The sequence below is a fragment of the Dasypus novemcinctus genome, chromosome 5 (genome assembly GCF_030445035.2).
Source record: "Dasypus novemcinctus isolate mDasNov1 chromosome 5, mDasNov1.1.hap2, whole genome shotgun sequence".
NCBI lineage: Eukaryota > Metazoa > Chordata > Mammalia > Cingulata > Dasypodidae > Dasypus > Dasypus novemcinctus.
The window spans coordinates 76,955,727-76,973,113 of record NC_080677.1 but is presented as its reverse complement, the minus strand read 5'-3'; the positions used below and the strand labels follow the sequence as shown (position 1 = coordinate 76,973,113).

General features: G+C 39.8%; 1 protein-coding gene across 3 annotated transcripts in view; it reads left to right on the top strand.

Moving 5' to 3' along the window:
• Window positions 1–16,582: 16,582 nt before the first annotated feature.
• Window positions 16,583–17,387, top strand: part of PTPN12 (protein tyrosine phosphatase non-receptor type 12) — a 108,476-nt gene continuing 107,671 nt past the window's right edge. Inside the window, exon 1 of one of the 3 annotated variants that reach the window (XM_004473390.5) lies at window positions 16,583–17,000. In XM_004473390.5, coding sequence (XP_004473447.1) covers window positions 16,902–17,000 — 99 coding nt within the window. In that variant the 5' untranslated portion in view covers window positions 16,583–16,901. The remainder of the gene's footprint in view (window positions 17,001–17,387) is intronic. The other 2 variants (XM_058297973.1, XM_058297974.2) reach the window with 2 other exon arrangements.

The following is a 17,387-nucleotide window of genomic DNA, read 5'->3' as shown; positions in this document are numbered from 1 at the left end:
TATTTTATTTGCTTGTCTTCCCATTTATTAGATTATAAATTCCTAAAGGGAGGAGGTAGGCTTTATTTGTCCTTATATTTCCAGACTCATGCTTGGTGCATATAGCTACTTAATAAATACTGGCTAAACGAATAACTAAATGATTACTTGCAAGTGGGTTGGACTCTTAAATAGGTTGATCATCTTCCTGCAATCCTATTTATAATACTGATCCACTTTTATTCATGGATTATGCAAAGATAGAGTTTTAGCTGAGTTCAAGCAAATTAACTCAACTTCTGAAATAGGAGGGGCTCAAATCAATAAGGGATATTTGTACTAACAATGTTTCCCCAGTTTTATTCTGAAAAAATATACCGTATATTGCTTCTGAAACTGGGGGCAAAGGATTGATAAGTAATTTATGGCTCAGGCTAATTATACCATATGTAGGATATACATCCACATGACTCATAGATATGGCTTATGAATAACACTAGGTTATAGCAGTCAATCCTCATTAGAGGATAAAAATAAAAAAGAACCTGTAAAGAACTAATTATGACAACCAAATTTTACTGCATAAGGGAGAATAAATGGAACTTTTCTAGATAATATACTTTGCATTACTCTCTAGAGAACCAAATAATATAAAAAATTTTTAAATTAACCTCCAAGCTTTCAGCTAATATCACATAAAAGCCTCTCTTGGAATTCTAAAGACATTCATTTTTCAATAGTTATTGAGTACCTATTATGTGCTAAACATTTTTCTAAACTCTAGGGATATTGTTTGCTTTTATAAACAGGATTAAGGGATGGGAGAAGTCGACCAATACCAGGGGTAAGATGGGAGTCCAGAGCTATTCAGAATGCTAAAACAAATGCCACATTGTGGGGAGATGGGCTTTTTAAAAAAAAAAAAAAAAAACAAACCCAGCTCCAGTCCATATTTTGCAACCCTGCTCATGAAGTTTACACTTTAATGGGTGGGTGGGGGGGGGGAGGGAGGGTGAAGGTGGAGATTGGGTCAAAGGCAACAAAGAAATAAGTAAAATGTAAAGTCTGTCCAGAGAGCAGTAAGTTCTACAAGAGAAATGTAGCCAAGAAGAGACATAAGAAGTGCTGGGGAAGGAGGTACAATTTTAAAGAGGGTGGTCAGGGAAATTCTCCTAAGAAGGTACCTTTTAAGCAAAAACTAAATGAAGGGAAGGAAAGAGCCACGTGGAGAGCTGCTGACAGAGGGAATAAAGAGCAAATGCAAAGGTCCTAAAGTTGGCAAGCGCTTTCCTGGAACAGCAGGGGAGCAGCACGGCTAGAGCAGAGAGAACCAAGGGAGGATAAAAGTGGTAGATTTGATCAGAGAGGTAATCTAGGGGAGGAAAGGGGCTATGTCAGAATATGTAGGGCAATGTTTCTCAACTGTAACAGGCCCAGTGTCCTCTTTTTTTTATGACAAATATTTTGCACTCTTCCCTTACTATCCTGAAACTAAATCCACTAATTAACCTATGTATAAATCTGATTTCAAAATAACCAATATAGGTAAGTGGATGTGGCTCTATCAATAGGGTTCCTGCCTACCATATGGGAAGCCCTGGGTTCACGTCCCAGGGCCTCCTTGTGAAGGCAAGCTGGCCCGTGCCCGTGGAGAGCTGGCGCAGCAAGATGACACAACAAAGGGAGACAAGCAGACACAGAAGAACGCACAGTGAATGGACACAGAGAGCAGACATTAAGCAAGCAGCAAGGGGGGGGGATAAAAAAACAACAACAATATATTGCCCAACCTGTACTATGAGAATTAAATGAAAGTCATATATAAAAAAAAATCTACAGTATTTCAATATGTAGATGCTCATACATGAACACCCTAAAAAGCATAACGAAATAGATGCTTTCATATTTATAAAATCATTGTAAATGTGACAGGTACAAATCTGGGGTGATGCTAATGCTGTCTCTGACATGATTTGCCAAAATGGCAAACCTTTGGTAAAATCCTAAACAAAATGCCATCGTCCCTCAATTTGCATGGCAGCTGCATTTCTGGAAAATCAAAACCATATAAAAATATTTTGTATTTGTATGTAAATGGAGTTTGGTTCTAGGCTCAAATCATTATAAACAGGTTCTTCACCTTCATGAATATCCAAAGGTACATTTAAAAGTCACACAGAAGGCACACAAGGGAACTTTTTGTGATGATGGGAATGTTCCACATCTTGCTTACTGTGATTACATGAGTGCATACACTTGTCAAAACTCATAAATTGTACACCCAAAATGGGCACATTTTATTGTATATTAATTATACCTCAATTAAGTTGATTTTGAAAAGAAGCTCATGGAGAGTGAGAGAAAATTTTTTATAGTAGTGGAATTTGTAGGGTGGTCTAGCAATCTCAGGTCCCAAAACACTAAATGCCATTCAATAATGTAGAACCAAAAATGCTCCCAGGGTGTGGATATATCTCAAGTGGTTCACTACTTGCTTCCCATGTTTGAGGTCCTAGGTTCAATACCTGGTACCTCCTAAAAACAAAACAAACAAACGACAAACCAACTCTAGGGAGCTGCTGTAGCTCAGTGACTGAGTGCTGGCTCCTCAAATATGAAGTCCCTGGTTCAATCCCCAGCCCCATTACCTAAAAAAGATGAAGGAAAAAAGGTACCAGGAATTTCCAAAACACATTTTAATAAGCAGTATCACTTACACTGAGAGCACGCTATGCCATTTCTGAATAAGTCTGGAAGCAAATGGTTTTAGCAGAGGAGTGAAATGATCTTACATGTTTTTAAAAGACTGCTTTTTGGGGAATAGGCAGGCAAGGGCTAATGTAGAGAGACCAGTTAGAAGGCTCTCAACAAACGCAGGAAAGGGAGGCCAGTGACTTGGAGAAGAGCAAAAGCAAGGTGGTAATCATAAGATGTATTAAAAAGACTGTCATAAGTTTCAAAAAAGATGTAGGAAATAGAAAAATCTCAAAAAATGTTTACTAGGTTAAAAGTAAAGAACAGCAATTCTTAACATTTTTTAACAGTCTTCATATAAAATTAATTCATTATTCAATGCAATTTAAAAAACACTTTGGAGTTCTATTTGTATTATTTTTTTAATCTAAACATAATGAAACATTATTTTCCAGTGAAATGAGATTCAGCAAAATGTCCTTTTAAAAAACTATACTATAGGGAAGTGGCTGTGGCTCAATCAGTTGGGCTCCCATCTACCATATGGGAGGCCCTGGGTTTGCGTCCTGGGGCCTCCTAGTGAAGGCAGGCTTGCCGCACACTGTGGAGAGATGCTGGCCCGGGTGCCATGGACAGCTGACTCAGCAAGGTGATGCAACAAAAAGGGAGACAAATAAAAACACAGAAGAGTGTACAGAGAATAGACAACAAGCAAGCTGCAGGGGGAGGGAATAAATAAAAATAAATACAGACACATAGAAGAACGCACAGTGAATGGACACAGAGAACAGACAGCAAGCAAGCTGCAAGGGGGGAGAGTAAAAGAACAATGACTATAATATAGAAGGGAGCAGATGTGGCTCAAGTGGTTGAATGCCTGCTTCCCACATGGGAGGCCCTGGGTTCCATTACCAGTGCTTCCTAAAAAACACACAAAAACAAACAATAAGCAAAACAAATGAAAATACCAACTCAGGGGAGCTGATGTGGCTCAGTGGTTTAGTGCTGGCTGCCTATATATGAAGCCCCAGGTTCAATCCTCAGCCCCTAGTACCTCAGAAAAAAAAACAAAAAACAAAACAAAACAAAAAGCCATGCCATAGAAAATTTCCTGCCGAAGTAAAATACTTTATCATACCTATTTCTTTGATAATTTAGGATCTCGTAATACCTCCACATAAGTATAATGAACATTAGTCATGTGACAATTTTTCTAAGTGTAGAACTTCAGATTATTCAGAATTTGTTTTATGATTAGAACCTGAATTTTTTTAAGCTTTAAAATCATAAGTTGTTTTTTTTTTTAAGGGGTACTGGGGACTAAACCCAGGACCTCAAACATGGAAAGCAGGCAATCAGCCACTGAGCTACAATTGCTCCCCAATGAGAGTTGCTTTTTCATTTGTTTTTAGGTTGTACTAAGTATAGAACCCGGGACCTTATACATGGGAAGCAAGTACTCAACTACTTGAGCTACATCCGCTCCCCCACAGATAAGTTTTTATGCTTTTTCATGTTCTCTTAAAATTGGATGACAGCGTATTGAGAGTTTTGGTTAATTGACCCCAGGTAAACTGAAGTCTTATACTGAGTGCTCAAATCTTTTACTTAAAAATGTCAGAAAATGGGGAGTGGGTATAGTTCAGTGATTGAGCACTTGCTTCGCATGAATGAAGTACTGGGTTCAATCCATGGTACCTCTTAAGGATAAAAAAAGTCAGGAGCGTATTTATGAATGAAATGATTTCTGAGTTTTGCTTCAAAATAATCCAGTGGGAAGAGAGCATGATGGTGAGGGAATTTAGATGAAAAAAGATTGGCCCTGTGTTAACAACTATCAAAATTGGTTGATGGATACATGGGATTCATTAAACTATTTCCGTTATTTTTGTATAAATTTGAAATTTCCCACAATAAAAAAGTTATTTAGAAAATCCAGGGCCTTAGAATTCATTCAATATTTACTGAATAACTGCTATGTGTCATCTTTTATTAGGAGCTTGAGAGACTTATTAGCCACAAGGGTAAGATCTCTATGTTAAGGCATTCACATCCTAGATATATAAACAATTATCAAGCAATGTAAGGATATAATATTGTGTTAAATGTGTACAGTAGTAGAGGAGCAAAGGAGTGATTGGTTCAGCCTGGTGGTTACAGAAACTTCACAGAGGAGGTGGTTTTCATATTGGGTCCTGAAGGTGAAGTACAGTTTTTCTGGGACAAAAAAGGGGCAAAAGCATACCAAAGAGAGGGTGACACAATTCCAGAAAATGATCATATTAAGGTATTATGACAAATAAAGAAGATAATAAAAGAAATAAAAAGATGCCAGAGAGGAATGTAAATTCATATTTATATTGCCAGTACCTATAACAGTACCTGGCCACATAGTTTAAGTGTTAGAAATTACTTGTTGAATGAATTTACTGTTTCTAAGAGAGGTAGGAGGAAAACCTGCAGTGTCATGTTTTAAAACTTAAGGAAGGAGGGAATTTCAAGAAGGATGGGCATTTATTGAACAGGGTCAAATGCTGTTGAAACGTCAAGTAAGATATACATGAGGTCATATGATCTGTCAATAGAAGGTCCTTTTAGGAGAAATGTGCCAGTAGTCAGATTGTTGTGTGCTGCAAGAGATGGGCCTGTGCAGTAGCATGTGGAGCCTTGAGCATTTTGTAGGCTAAGGGGAAAAAGTCAATGGAGAGGGTAAGATTGAAGATGCAGAAGAGGAGATGGTTTTACAGAAGACTAGGAGTAGACATAAGAGGATAGAGAGTTAACAGGTTGAGTGACTTACCTTGGAAAGGATTAAGGATTCTAATATTAGAGAGAAATAGGTAGGTTTGGGGTAAATCTGTGATTTCCAAATTTTATTTGGAAAAGGGGGAGAGTAAGTTGAAACTTGATAACTCCTATTTTCTCCAGCAATGAGGAAGTAGAATACAGGCCTTGCATGGTAAAAGACAAAAATAAAAAACAAAACAAAAAAAAGAGAAGCATGGTAAAGGCATGGGAGTTGACCAGGAATGAATAAAAGGATGGCTTAGGCATCTCTGAGTGGTTTAATGGAAATCATAAATACCTCCCCTATACACACAAACACAGAATTAAAGAAAAATTAACCATTAAAAGCATAACTAATGCTATGTCCCACAAATTGCTCATGAGAAATAAAATCACTGCATAGGCCCATCTGCATAACATATGATACTAGATTTGTGATGTATTATGAATATACTTAGAAGTCTTTATGTAATCATGCAGGAGAAAGATCAAACAGGGAAAACTGGAGAAAGACAGAGAGCATATTGGATTCTACTGAAAAAACATTACATATAAAACATTCAACCAGGGAAGCGGACGTGGCTCAACTGATAGAGTGTCTGCCTACCATATGGGACGTCCAGAGTTTGAACCCAGGGTCTCTTGGCCCATTGTGAGGTGGCCCACACGCAGTGCTGCCCCATGCAAGGAGTGCAGTGCCATGCAGGGGTGTCCCCTGTGTAGGGGAGTCCCACGCACAAGGATTATGCCCTGCATTAAGCCGTCCCACATGAAAAAAGCACAGCCTACCCAGGAGTGGTCACACATACACACACACACAAACGGAGACCTGACGCAGCAAGATGATGCAAGAAAAAAAAAAGAGACACAGACTCCCAGTGCTGCCAAGAAGGCAAGCAGACACGGAAGAACACACAGCCAATGGACACAGAGAGCAGACAATGGTGGGTAAGGGGGAGGGGGAATAAATGAAAAAAAAAAAAATTCAACCAGAAAAAGCAATGAAAGATGTCTAGGAGGCAATGTACTATTGAAGAAAGATATGGCAAATATTTAACCAGAATTTTTAAAATAGTATAACTAAAAACTGACAGATGGTAGATAATAATTGCCTTAATAAATTACACAGCTCATTTCTTTTAAAAAGAAGGAAATATATACTTCAGAGTTAAAAGTATATTTTAAAAAGTAACTGGTAGAGCATATTAAAAGGAAATTAAAAAATATGAAACCATAAAATGCTTATTAGTTGAAAGCTAAGAAAAACGAGCAACTAGTTCTTTAACTATTAACAGTTAGTAAATGGCTATGCAACAAATTTCCAACTATTGGATGAATGTGAATATGAGTACAAAATGGGCATCTTATAATGTGATGTTCCCTAAGAGACAAGATAATCATCTAATTATTTCACTGAAGGATACATAATATGCACATAAGGTTCCTAAAAGAATTCTAGGACTTTAAAAGATTTTGCATAATATGATGTTGAACATTTTGGAAATGAAATTTCCCTCTATAAATTTTATAGATTTACACAGCTTCCTAAGAATACTAATTATTTCTGTTTGAATATAGGCTAAATAACTGAGAGGCTAAAAGAAATCTCAGCTTTATGGTGGCTTATGCAGAAACATGAAATGCAAAATTCATCACATTGGAAATTTAAATACGGTTTATCACTAATCTAAAGTATTAGTGATCACTGAATAAAGGGGACCTCTGTTTTGTTTTGGGGGCATTTGACTGATAAATGGTTTGGCCTGAACTAAATCAAAGGAGTAGATGGATTTTATACGGTGCATTTTTATTTCATAAAAAGGCTAATGATCCTTTCCTGAATACAGAAACCAAATGCCATTTCAAAATGAAGCTAAAGGTTGCCATGTTAAAGGGACATTACTTCAGGTGCTCAAATAGTACTTAACCTTGAAGTTATTTATAACATTTTAATTTTTTCTTGAATATAAAGTCAAACAGCATAAAAAATGAAATAGGAAAGTTAGAGGAAAAAGTGAAATTACTGCATTCTCCTATAGTATTTAGTATTGCTTTATTTAGTCTTTGACATGTAATATTCTGAAGTTCTCCTTGAGTGCAGAGTCACCTGGGTTTTGATTCCAGTTCTGCCATCTGTATGACTTTAGGCAAATTTCTTTAAGCTTTGGCATTATTATCCCCAGTAGTATTATGACGCATATATAAAGACAGAGATAATACCTGGCCAAGCTAATTTAGAGAGGAATTGTGAGAATAATGGGGAGTCATATGTGAAAAAGCTCCAAAATATTAAGTTTTAGAAATATATACAAAGTATTAAAGAATTCTCATCCTTTCCAACCTCTCCATTTTGATGTGCCATTCATCTGAAAACCTAATGCTACTATTCCCCGGCAGACTAAGAGGTTATGTTTCCCTAGTTCCCTATTTATTGGGTTACTTATTTCAACAAAAAAAAACATAGATTAAAAAATAGTCAACTGCTTTTTTGCTGTATCTAGGGCTAGAATGAAGTAGTATGAGGATATCAAGAATAAACTAGAGAATTTCCCTCTCTTATATACTCTCCCATAACTTTCCAGCTATCAGTCAATTAGTTTGAGAGTATAGAAAAGACTGAGGGACTCAAAATGAAATGGCAGGCTTATATTAGAAGTGTCACTTGGAGAGAATCTTAGGAATGCTTTGAATCTTCATCTGTAGTTTCACTTAAATTACTCCAGGTATAAATGCATAATGACTCAGTGGTTTATGCAACAATCTGGAAACTCATTATCTATGGGTTTTTGCCATGCATCTGACATTTGTTTTCTACAGATGGGCTGGTCATGTTCACTCCCTGTGTTTCATTTAGTTTCTTCATGTATTAATGAGGAAAATGATACCAAATTACTTCCCAGGTTGTAAAAAATATGTATAAAACAGGGATACTTCAGAGATACTGCCAGTTCAGTTCCAGACTACAGCAATAAAACCAGTCACGTGCATTTTTTGGTTTCCCAGTGCATATAAAAATTGTTTACACTATACTGCAGTCTATTCAGTGTGCAATAGCATTATTTCTTTTAAAAATGTACACCTTAATTGAAAAATACTTTATTGCTAAAAAATGCTAACAATCATCTGAGCCTTCTGCAAGTCATGATTTTTTTGCTGGTGGAGGGTTTTACCTTGATATTGATGGCTTCAGTATGGGGCGGAGGTTGCTGAAGGTTGGGTGGTTGTGGCAATTTCTTAATATAAGACAACAATGAAGTCTGCTGCATTGATTGACTCTTTCAAAATTGGAATCAATCCTCTTAAACCCTGCCACTGTTTTATCAACTAAGTTTAAGTAATATTCTAAATTCTTTGTTCATTTCAACAATGTTCACAGCATCTTTACCAGGAAGAGATTCCATCTCAAGAGCCACTTTCTCTGCTCATCCATAAGAAGGGACTCCTCATCCATTCAAGCTTTAAGTGAGACTGCAGCAATTCAGTCACATGTTCAGGTTCCACTTACAATTCCATTTCTCTTGCTATTTCTACCACATCTTCCTCTACTGAAGTCTCCTGAACCACTCAAAGTCATCCATGAGGGTTGGAATCAACTTCTTCAAAACTCCTGTTAATGTTGATATTTTTACCTTCTTCCATGAATTATAAATATTCTTAATGCTATCTAGAATGGTGGATCTTTCCAGGTTATTTTTCAACTGACTTTGCCCAGATCTATCAGAGGAGTCACTATCTATGACAGTTACAGACTTATGAAATGTATTTCTTCAATAATAAGATTTGAAAGTTGAAATTACTCCTTGATCCATGGGCTTCAGATGGATGTTGTGTTAGCAGGGATGAAAACAACACTCATCTTGATGTACAACTCCATCAGAGCTCTCAGGTGACAGGTGCATTGTTAACAAGCAATAATATTTTGAAAGGAAGCTTTTTCTCTGAGCAGTAGGTCTCAAGAGTAGGCTTAAAATATTCAGTAAACCATGTTGTAAAAAGATGGGCTGTCATCCAGACTTTGTTGTTCTGTTTATAGAGCACAGCCAGAATAGATTAGCCCCTAAAAAGAGAGTCAGCCTGTCCTTTGAAGCTTTGAAGCCAAGCATTGACTTCTCCTCTTTAGCTATGAAAGTCCTAGATAGCATCGTCATCCAACAGAAGGTTGTTTTGTCCACATTGAACACCTTTTGTTTAGTGTAGCCACCTTCATCAATTTATGTTAGTTAGATCTTCTGGATATTTAACTGCAACTCCTACATCAGTTCTTGCTGCTTCACCTTGCACTTTTATGTTATAGAGATGGCTTCTTTCCTTAAACCTCATGAACAAAATTCTGCTAGCTTCAAACTTTTCTTCTGCAGCTTCTTCATTTCTCTCATCCTGTAGAGAATTGAAGAGAGTTATGGCCTTGCCTTGGATTAGGCTTGGTTTAAGGGAATATTGTGGCTGGTTTGATCTTCTATCCAGACCACTAAAACTTTCTCCATATGAACAATAACACTGTTTTGCTTTCTTATCATTCGTATGTTAACTGGAATAGCAAATTTTTCTTCAAAAACATTTCCTTTGCATTCACAACTTTGCTAACTGGCACGAGGCCTAGCTTTCCTCCAACCTTGGCTTTTGACATGCCTTCCTCACTAAGCTTAATCATTTCTACCTTTTGATTGAAAGTGAGAAAAGTCTGAATTTTCCTTTCACTGTAACACTTAGAAGACCTTGTATGAAAGGTTAACTGGCCTAATTTTATTGTGTCGCAGGGAATAAAGAGATTTGAGGAGAGAGAGAGAGTATTAACGGTAGGTGGCATAGTCAGGACACACACAATATTTATCAATTAAGTTTGCTATCTTATTTGGCCATGGTTTGTGACACCCCAAAACAATTATAATAGTAACATCAAAGATTACTGATCACAGATCACTGTTACAAATAGATACTAATGAAAAAGATTGAAATATTGTGAGAATTACTAAAATGTGACACAGAGTCACGAAGTGAGTACATATTGTTGGAAAAATGGTGCCAAAATCCTTGCTGGACACAGAGTTACCACAAACCTTTAATTAGTAAAAAACATAGTATCTATGAAACACAATAAAGCAAATTCCAATAAAGCGAGGTAAGCCTGTGGAACTCACAAAAAGCTATAATGCTGTGAAAGCCCTAACAAAATTAGCTTTTATAAAAAAGAAGAGATGTGAAAATACTTGGAAAGGTAAAATTTTTATATAATACAAAGCAGTACTTTTATCTGAACTAATGGGGAAAAGGGATATTGTGAATATGAAAGAGCTAATAGGGGAAAGGGATAATGTGAAATGAAACAAGTAGATAATCCTGAAACATAATTAATTTAAAACTCCCTCTCACTCAAAGCTTCATAAAATAGCTAGGAAGAAGAGTTACAAAAACCTTGATATTTAGCTTTCTTCTCATTCCTCTGTATTAACCCAGAGGAAAGGTGGCTATCGAGTAGTAAAGAGCTTAAGGAGAAGAGGCAGAAGGTAGTAAAATAAAAGGTTTGATAATCATTTGTTTGTTTAACAAGCTCTTTTTTGTGTGCTTTCTATCAGCAAGTGTAATATGAGGCACACCAATTCTGAAATGTACCTACTAAGATGGCATCAGGCAGCTTTCCTATAGGAGGAAACAGAGGCTAAGAGATTGACTTGCCCTGAGTAAGAAATGGTACAGATTTTTGAACCTTTACCTCTCTGACTTGAGAGGCCATTCTCTTTGGATTACCCTATTCTGCTTCAGGATTATTTATTATTCATTATTAAAAGCAGGATGTATTATGGAACAAACATTAACTGAACCTGTCCTGAGCAGTTATCAAGAAGTCAGGTTGCTCTGGGGATTCTCCATATCTCTCCCATGGCCCGACAGGTAATATCACAGCATCTCCACTGATCTCTGCATGCCCACTTAATACTTCTCTCTTTTCACTAACCAGATTCTTTTTATTCCTTTATAGTTTTAGCTCTCACGAGGCTTCAGCCTATGAAATTCCTTACTCTAACTCATGGCATGTATTTAGTTTCTGCTGTTGCTGCTTAATGACTTACTCTCTTTGGGTTTCTAAGATCAGATTCTCAACAGTGAAAAATGATTGGCCTAGATCATCTTCCTATACCAGGCCAGAGAGTGTTGGCAAGTCTATATGATTGGTTAACTTGGGTGAAATGCCCAAACTTTCGGTTGTGGCTGAGGATATCCAGGATGGTCAATTTCCCTGAGAAGAATGTTGTGGCATAGGTAGACTAGCATTCTGAAACTTGGCCTGTCATAATCCATTTTAAAAAATCTCCTAAATGAGATCTCTTTTCTCCTTTATTTGCCTATTTCTATTAAAGATATTGCCATTCTTCCCATCACTTGGATTGAAATTGTAATATATATATATAGATTTTTTTTTTTAAGGAGGTACTGGGGATTGAACCCAAGACTTTGTACATGGGAAGCAGGAGTTCAACCACTGAGCTACATCCACTCCCCAATGAGAGGTGGATTTGTTTGTTTTTTAGGAGGTACTGGGGATTGAACCCGGGACCTTGTACATGGGAAAGAGGCGCTCAAACCACTGAACTACATCGGCTCCCCCAAAATATTTTAATTAAATAGATTTAGTTTTGATGGAAAAGCAAAGCATGTACATGGTAAAATAGTCATACTATAAAAGGATATACACACTGTAATGGTCTCCTTTCTACCAAAGATTCCCAAGGCTATCCAGCGGCAACCACAATTAAGAGTTTTTTAAAATATCCTTCAGAGAAACTCTATGCATGTTCAAACATTCTCATCCACATTTTAATTTTACATAAATAGAAGAATACCAGAAACACTATCTGCGCCTTGTTTTTTTCATTTAACATGTAGCTCTTGGGCTATAGTCTCTATCAACATATAGATTTACTACATTTATTGTAATGACTTCATAGAACTTCATTGTATACATGTGATTTCGTTTTTTAATCAGTACGTGTCTGATAGACAGGCATGTTATTTCCAATTTTGCCATTACAAATAAGGCTGCAATAAGTATATACATATGTTTGCACACAGCTATAAATATACCTATAGGGTAAATTCTGACAAGTTGAATTTTTGGGTGAAAAAATGAATGTCTTTAGAATTTTTAAATTTATTTTTTAGTTTTTATTTATTTCGCTCTCCTTCACACCCCCCCCCCCCGTTGTCTGCTCTCTGTCCATTCGCTGTATGTTCTTCTGTGTCCAATTGTATTCTTGTTAGTGGCACCGGGAATCTGTGTGTTTTGTTTTTTTTTTTAAGATTTATTTTTTATTTATTTCTCTCCCCTTCCGCCGCCCCCCCATTTGTCTGTTCTCTGCATCCATTTGCTGTGTGTTCTTCTGTGACTGCTTCTATCCTTATCAGCGTCACCGTGGAATCTGTGTTTCTTTTTGTTGTATCATCTTGTGTCAGCTCTCCGTGTGTGTGGCGCCACTCTTGGGCAGGCTGCACTTTCTTTCACGCTGGGTGGCTCTCCTTACGGGGCGCATTCCTTGTGTGTGGGGCTCCTGTATGCAGGGGACACCCGTGCATGGCACGGCACTCCTTGCGTGCATCAGCACTGGGCATGGGCCAGCTCCACACGGGTCAAGGAGGCCAGGGGTTTGAAGTGTGGACCTCCCATGTGGTAGGAAGACGCCCTATCCATTGAGCCAAGTCTGCTTCCCTCTTTAGAATTTTGATACACATATTTCCAATATGCCCTCCACAGATGCTGTGCCAATTATTCTCACCATCTGTGTATAAGGATGCCTATTTGCTCATACTATCAACAGGCTTGTGTTCTGTCAAACCTTCTGATCTCTGCCAATCTGACTAGAAATTTCAGTAACTTTTAATTCTATTTTTTTTCTTGTCCTTTTAGTTACTCGCCTGGTTTTATGAATTCTTTCAAAGTGTCTCTCAGTTCTATGTCTTTGTATTTGCACTACTACAACTTTCGTTTCAGCTTTTGGTGCTTCATATATTGACTCCTATATATCATTCCCAATTTATCAAAAAAGATTAATATTTTACTAACTTTCATAATTTTACTTCTATCCTAAGAAACTTTCAGTGGTTCCCATTGCCTACAGAGTCAAGTCCAAATCCTTAACCAGGAATTCAATGTTTTCCAGAGTCCAGTCCCAGACTACTTTTGGGCCTTTGTCCCTGTGCAAAAGTACTGCTTCGAAACTTTGTTTTCCTGTCTTCATGCTTTTTGTCCCATTACTTTACTTACCTGAGCTTTCTGCTTCCTATTCAAGCCTAGTTTCATTTATCCTTTGTGGTCAACCTCTGTTACCACTTCATGCTCAGACAACCTGGACCACAATTATCTCTTTTCAGAAGTATTGCTGTGTTCACTGGCTGTATCACTCATCTGACATTTATTAATTTAAGTAACCAAGAGTTTATTGTTTTTCCTATCTCCTGAACTGAGATATAAACTCCTTAGAAGGAGCTATCCTTAAAACATGCTGTGTCTCCCACATACACAGTAGAACTTCTCAAATTTTGAGGTGCTCAAAAAATACTTGTCAATTAAAATAAGACCCACATATAATAAAAGGAAGAAAAAAAAAAACTAGTTAGATACCAAAGAACTACACTGCTAATCCTTTCCAAAAAAGTCAAAATCCAAGGACGTACTTTACATTTTTTCCCCCTAACCTACAGCAGCTGCCAAAGGTGGATGCTGAGAATTTAAGAAACACTCAAGTCTTGCTAGAAAGAGACGGATGCCAACAAGAGGAAAAATAAAAACAAAAGGAAAAAAAAAAAGCTAAAATACTAGCCAATGGATATGAGGAACTTTTCTGGGGCTCTGACTGTTGTACTGGCAAAACAAGGATCACTGATGTTTCCAATGCATCATATAATGAGCTTGATCCACACCAGACCTTGGTGAAGAAGTGCATTGTGCTCACAGACAGCACACCGTTACAGCAGCGGTATGCACTGCCCCTGGGCTTCAAGAAGTGAGCCAAGCTGACTTCTGAGGAGGAAGAGATTTTAAACAAAATGTGCTCGGAGAAAATTCAGAAGAAATATGATGAGAGGAACAAGAAAGCCAAGACCAGCAGTCTTCAGGAGGAGCAGTTCCAGCTGAGCAAGATTCTTGCATGTATTGCTTTCAGGCCAGGCCAATGTAGCAAAGCAGATGACTATGTGCAAGGACCTTGAGTTCTATCTAAGAAAAATTAAGGGCCATAAAGGCAAATAGATCCTCCTCCCTCCCATCCTAGCTCATATAATAAAGATGTTTAATGTTCTTAAAAAAACAAACAGCCAAAACAGGACTAAATACCTCTCACAAACAATACTTCCCACCAGACTACCACTAGACTGTTACACAACTTCTCCGGCATAACTAGTCCTTTATTAATCACCATCTGGTTTGTACATTCTTTTGACATAGCAAAAGTGGAAGCACAACTGATCATCTGCCCTTTTTTTTTTTTTTTGCCTACAATCTCATTTCTCTCTCAGTTCTGGGGAAAAAGACGTTCTACATTGAGTCTGATCAAGCCAGATCCTGGCTTTTTCCCACACCTGTGAAACTGAAGCTCGTTAAATTGGTTAAAATAAAATACTCCAGATCCTTGTTTCAAATAAGGTTTACCTTAGAAATTAAACTACTTCTTTAAATGAATTTTTAAGATACAAAACAAAATTATATCTTTTTACACGCATATGCACAATAAAAGCTTAAAAGATTTGGAAGAGCACATCTTGCTAGTGTATAGATCTGGGGAGGGGAGCGGATTGGTATTTAATGTATTATTTTAAAGAAATATATTTTTCTTAAAAAAAAAGGAAATAAATTATATCTTGTTACTCATACTTATCTTTAGGGAGTGTCTCGACAGGTTTCAGGGTTTCTCTAAACATTTATTTGGGAAAACGCACCTACCTCTGTTATTTCCTATTTTAACCGAATTCCTTGAGTAATCTGATCTGTAAAGAATGTTGTTTGAGGGTTCAAATCTTTCACTTTTGTCACATCATCACAAGATCACATTTCTTTGTGAGAGGCAATATGGTATCGCAGTGAAATCAAAGGAACTTGGTTCTAGTTCTGGCACAGTTAAGAGCATGCTGGGGGCCCTCGGGCAAATCACTTTATTTGTAAAACGGTGAATTAGACCAGAATGGATAACCTTTGATTACTAGAAGATTTATAAAGATATATAAAGATTTATAAAGTCCCTTTTATGGAGAAAAGTCAATTCTAAGTGCTACGAATTTAAAGATGACAAGTTCCCTACAATTCAGCAAATACTGAACCCCTACCGTATGCATGGTATGTTTTAGGACGCAGTAGGATTCTCAGGCGCTCACTTGTCAGTTTATCTGGATTTGTAAAGAGCAAAATCCTAGGTCCTAGGTTGCTAAGGCCTATTTACAGTCAACAAAAGACATTAGAAAGCTGAGGACATACCTGCTGTGAATGTGGAGATGGGATTACTACAGTTCCCAGCATGCCTCTCTTTCCACCACCGCCCTCCCCGCCCCTGGACGCCCGCAGGCCGGGATCTATAGTCGCTGCCCACGGTGGCGACTGCAGCGTAGAAATACCCTCGTAGGAATCTGCTTCCCCTCCCATCCCCCCGGCTCCTGCCCCGAGTAGGTGGTAAGACCGCAAGCTCTACCCAAAGTCTTCCTCTGGCCGTCTAGCGTTAGCCATGCTAAGAGACGAATTCCCTCCTGTAGGGGAACTAACTCTCCTTTTAGCGCTTCTCAGACTTCGGAGTTACCCGACCACGACCACACCCCGGAAGTGGAGTCGAGTCGCTCACCCGACCGCCGAAGCGCCTTCCAGCCACTCCAAGCTGAACCAGGGTCGGCAGGGCGGGTCTGGAGGCGTGGCCTGGGAGGCGTGGCGGGCGGGGGCGGATCTGCGCGGCGTAGCTCTGGGGGCGGAGACGCGGTGCGGGGTTGATATTCTCGGTGGCGGAGGGAGCGCGCCGCGGGGTAGAGGCGGCGGCGGCAGCGGCGGCTGCTAGTGGTGGGGGGAGTGGAAGGAGAATCCGGGAACGGGGAGAGTAGGCGAGCAGAGCGAGCGGAGCGAGCGGAGAGCCCTGTTCCTGAGGCGGTAGCGGAGTCTCAGACGGAGGAGGAGGGCGGGCAACGAGGATGGAGCAAGCTGGGGGTTGGGGCTGGCGTTAGCCGCTGCGGCTCGGCTCGTACAGTGCGAGAACGGCGGCTGCTCGTGGAAGTTGTGGTGTCGGGAGCCGGGCCCGGTGCAGCCGCTGCCGCCGCCTAGGGCGGTGGGAAGGAGGAGGGAGCGGCGGGGGTTGACGGGGGTCTGGAGGGAGGAGACGTGCAGGGGGAACGAGCTGGGGAAGACCGAGCGGGCTCTGCACCGGGCGGGCGGGCGGCGGCGGGGGGGCCAGCGACAGCAGCCGGGGGGACGCGGGAGGATGGAGCAAGTGGAAATCCTGAGGAAATTCATCCAGAGGGTCCAGGCCATGAAGAGTCCGGACCACAATGGGGAGGACAACTTCGCCCGGGACTTCATGGTGAGTCTTTTCACCTTGCTGTCGCTTCCTTTTCGCCGGCACCAGAACCCACCGCCGCCTCGCCAGGCCGGCCCCAGCGCTTTGTGTGCGGCTGTGAGGAGAGAAGCGGAGCGGGCGCGCACCAACTCCGAGGGCCCGGTGGGCCGGAGGCTGGCGGGAGGTGAGACCGCCTCCGCCCCTGGGTCTCCTTTCCCCTGCTCCCGCGTTCTCGGCCCCTTCCTTGGGCGCCTGAGTCGCGAAGGGAGAGGCCGCGGGGCCGGGCAATAACCCGGCACGGCCGCCCGCGACCACCTATTGTTTCTCGGGCCTGGAACCGGAGTGAGGTGCTGGCCCGGAGGACTTGCCTTTCCACACCTCCCCACCTAGCCTGCCCTTCCCAGGAGGGTC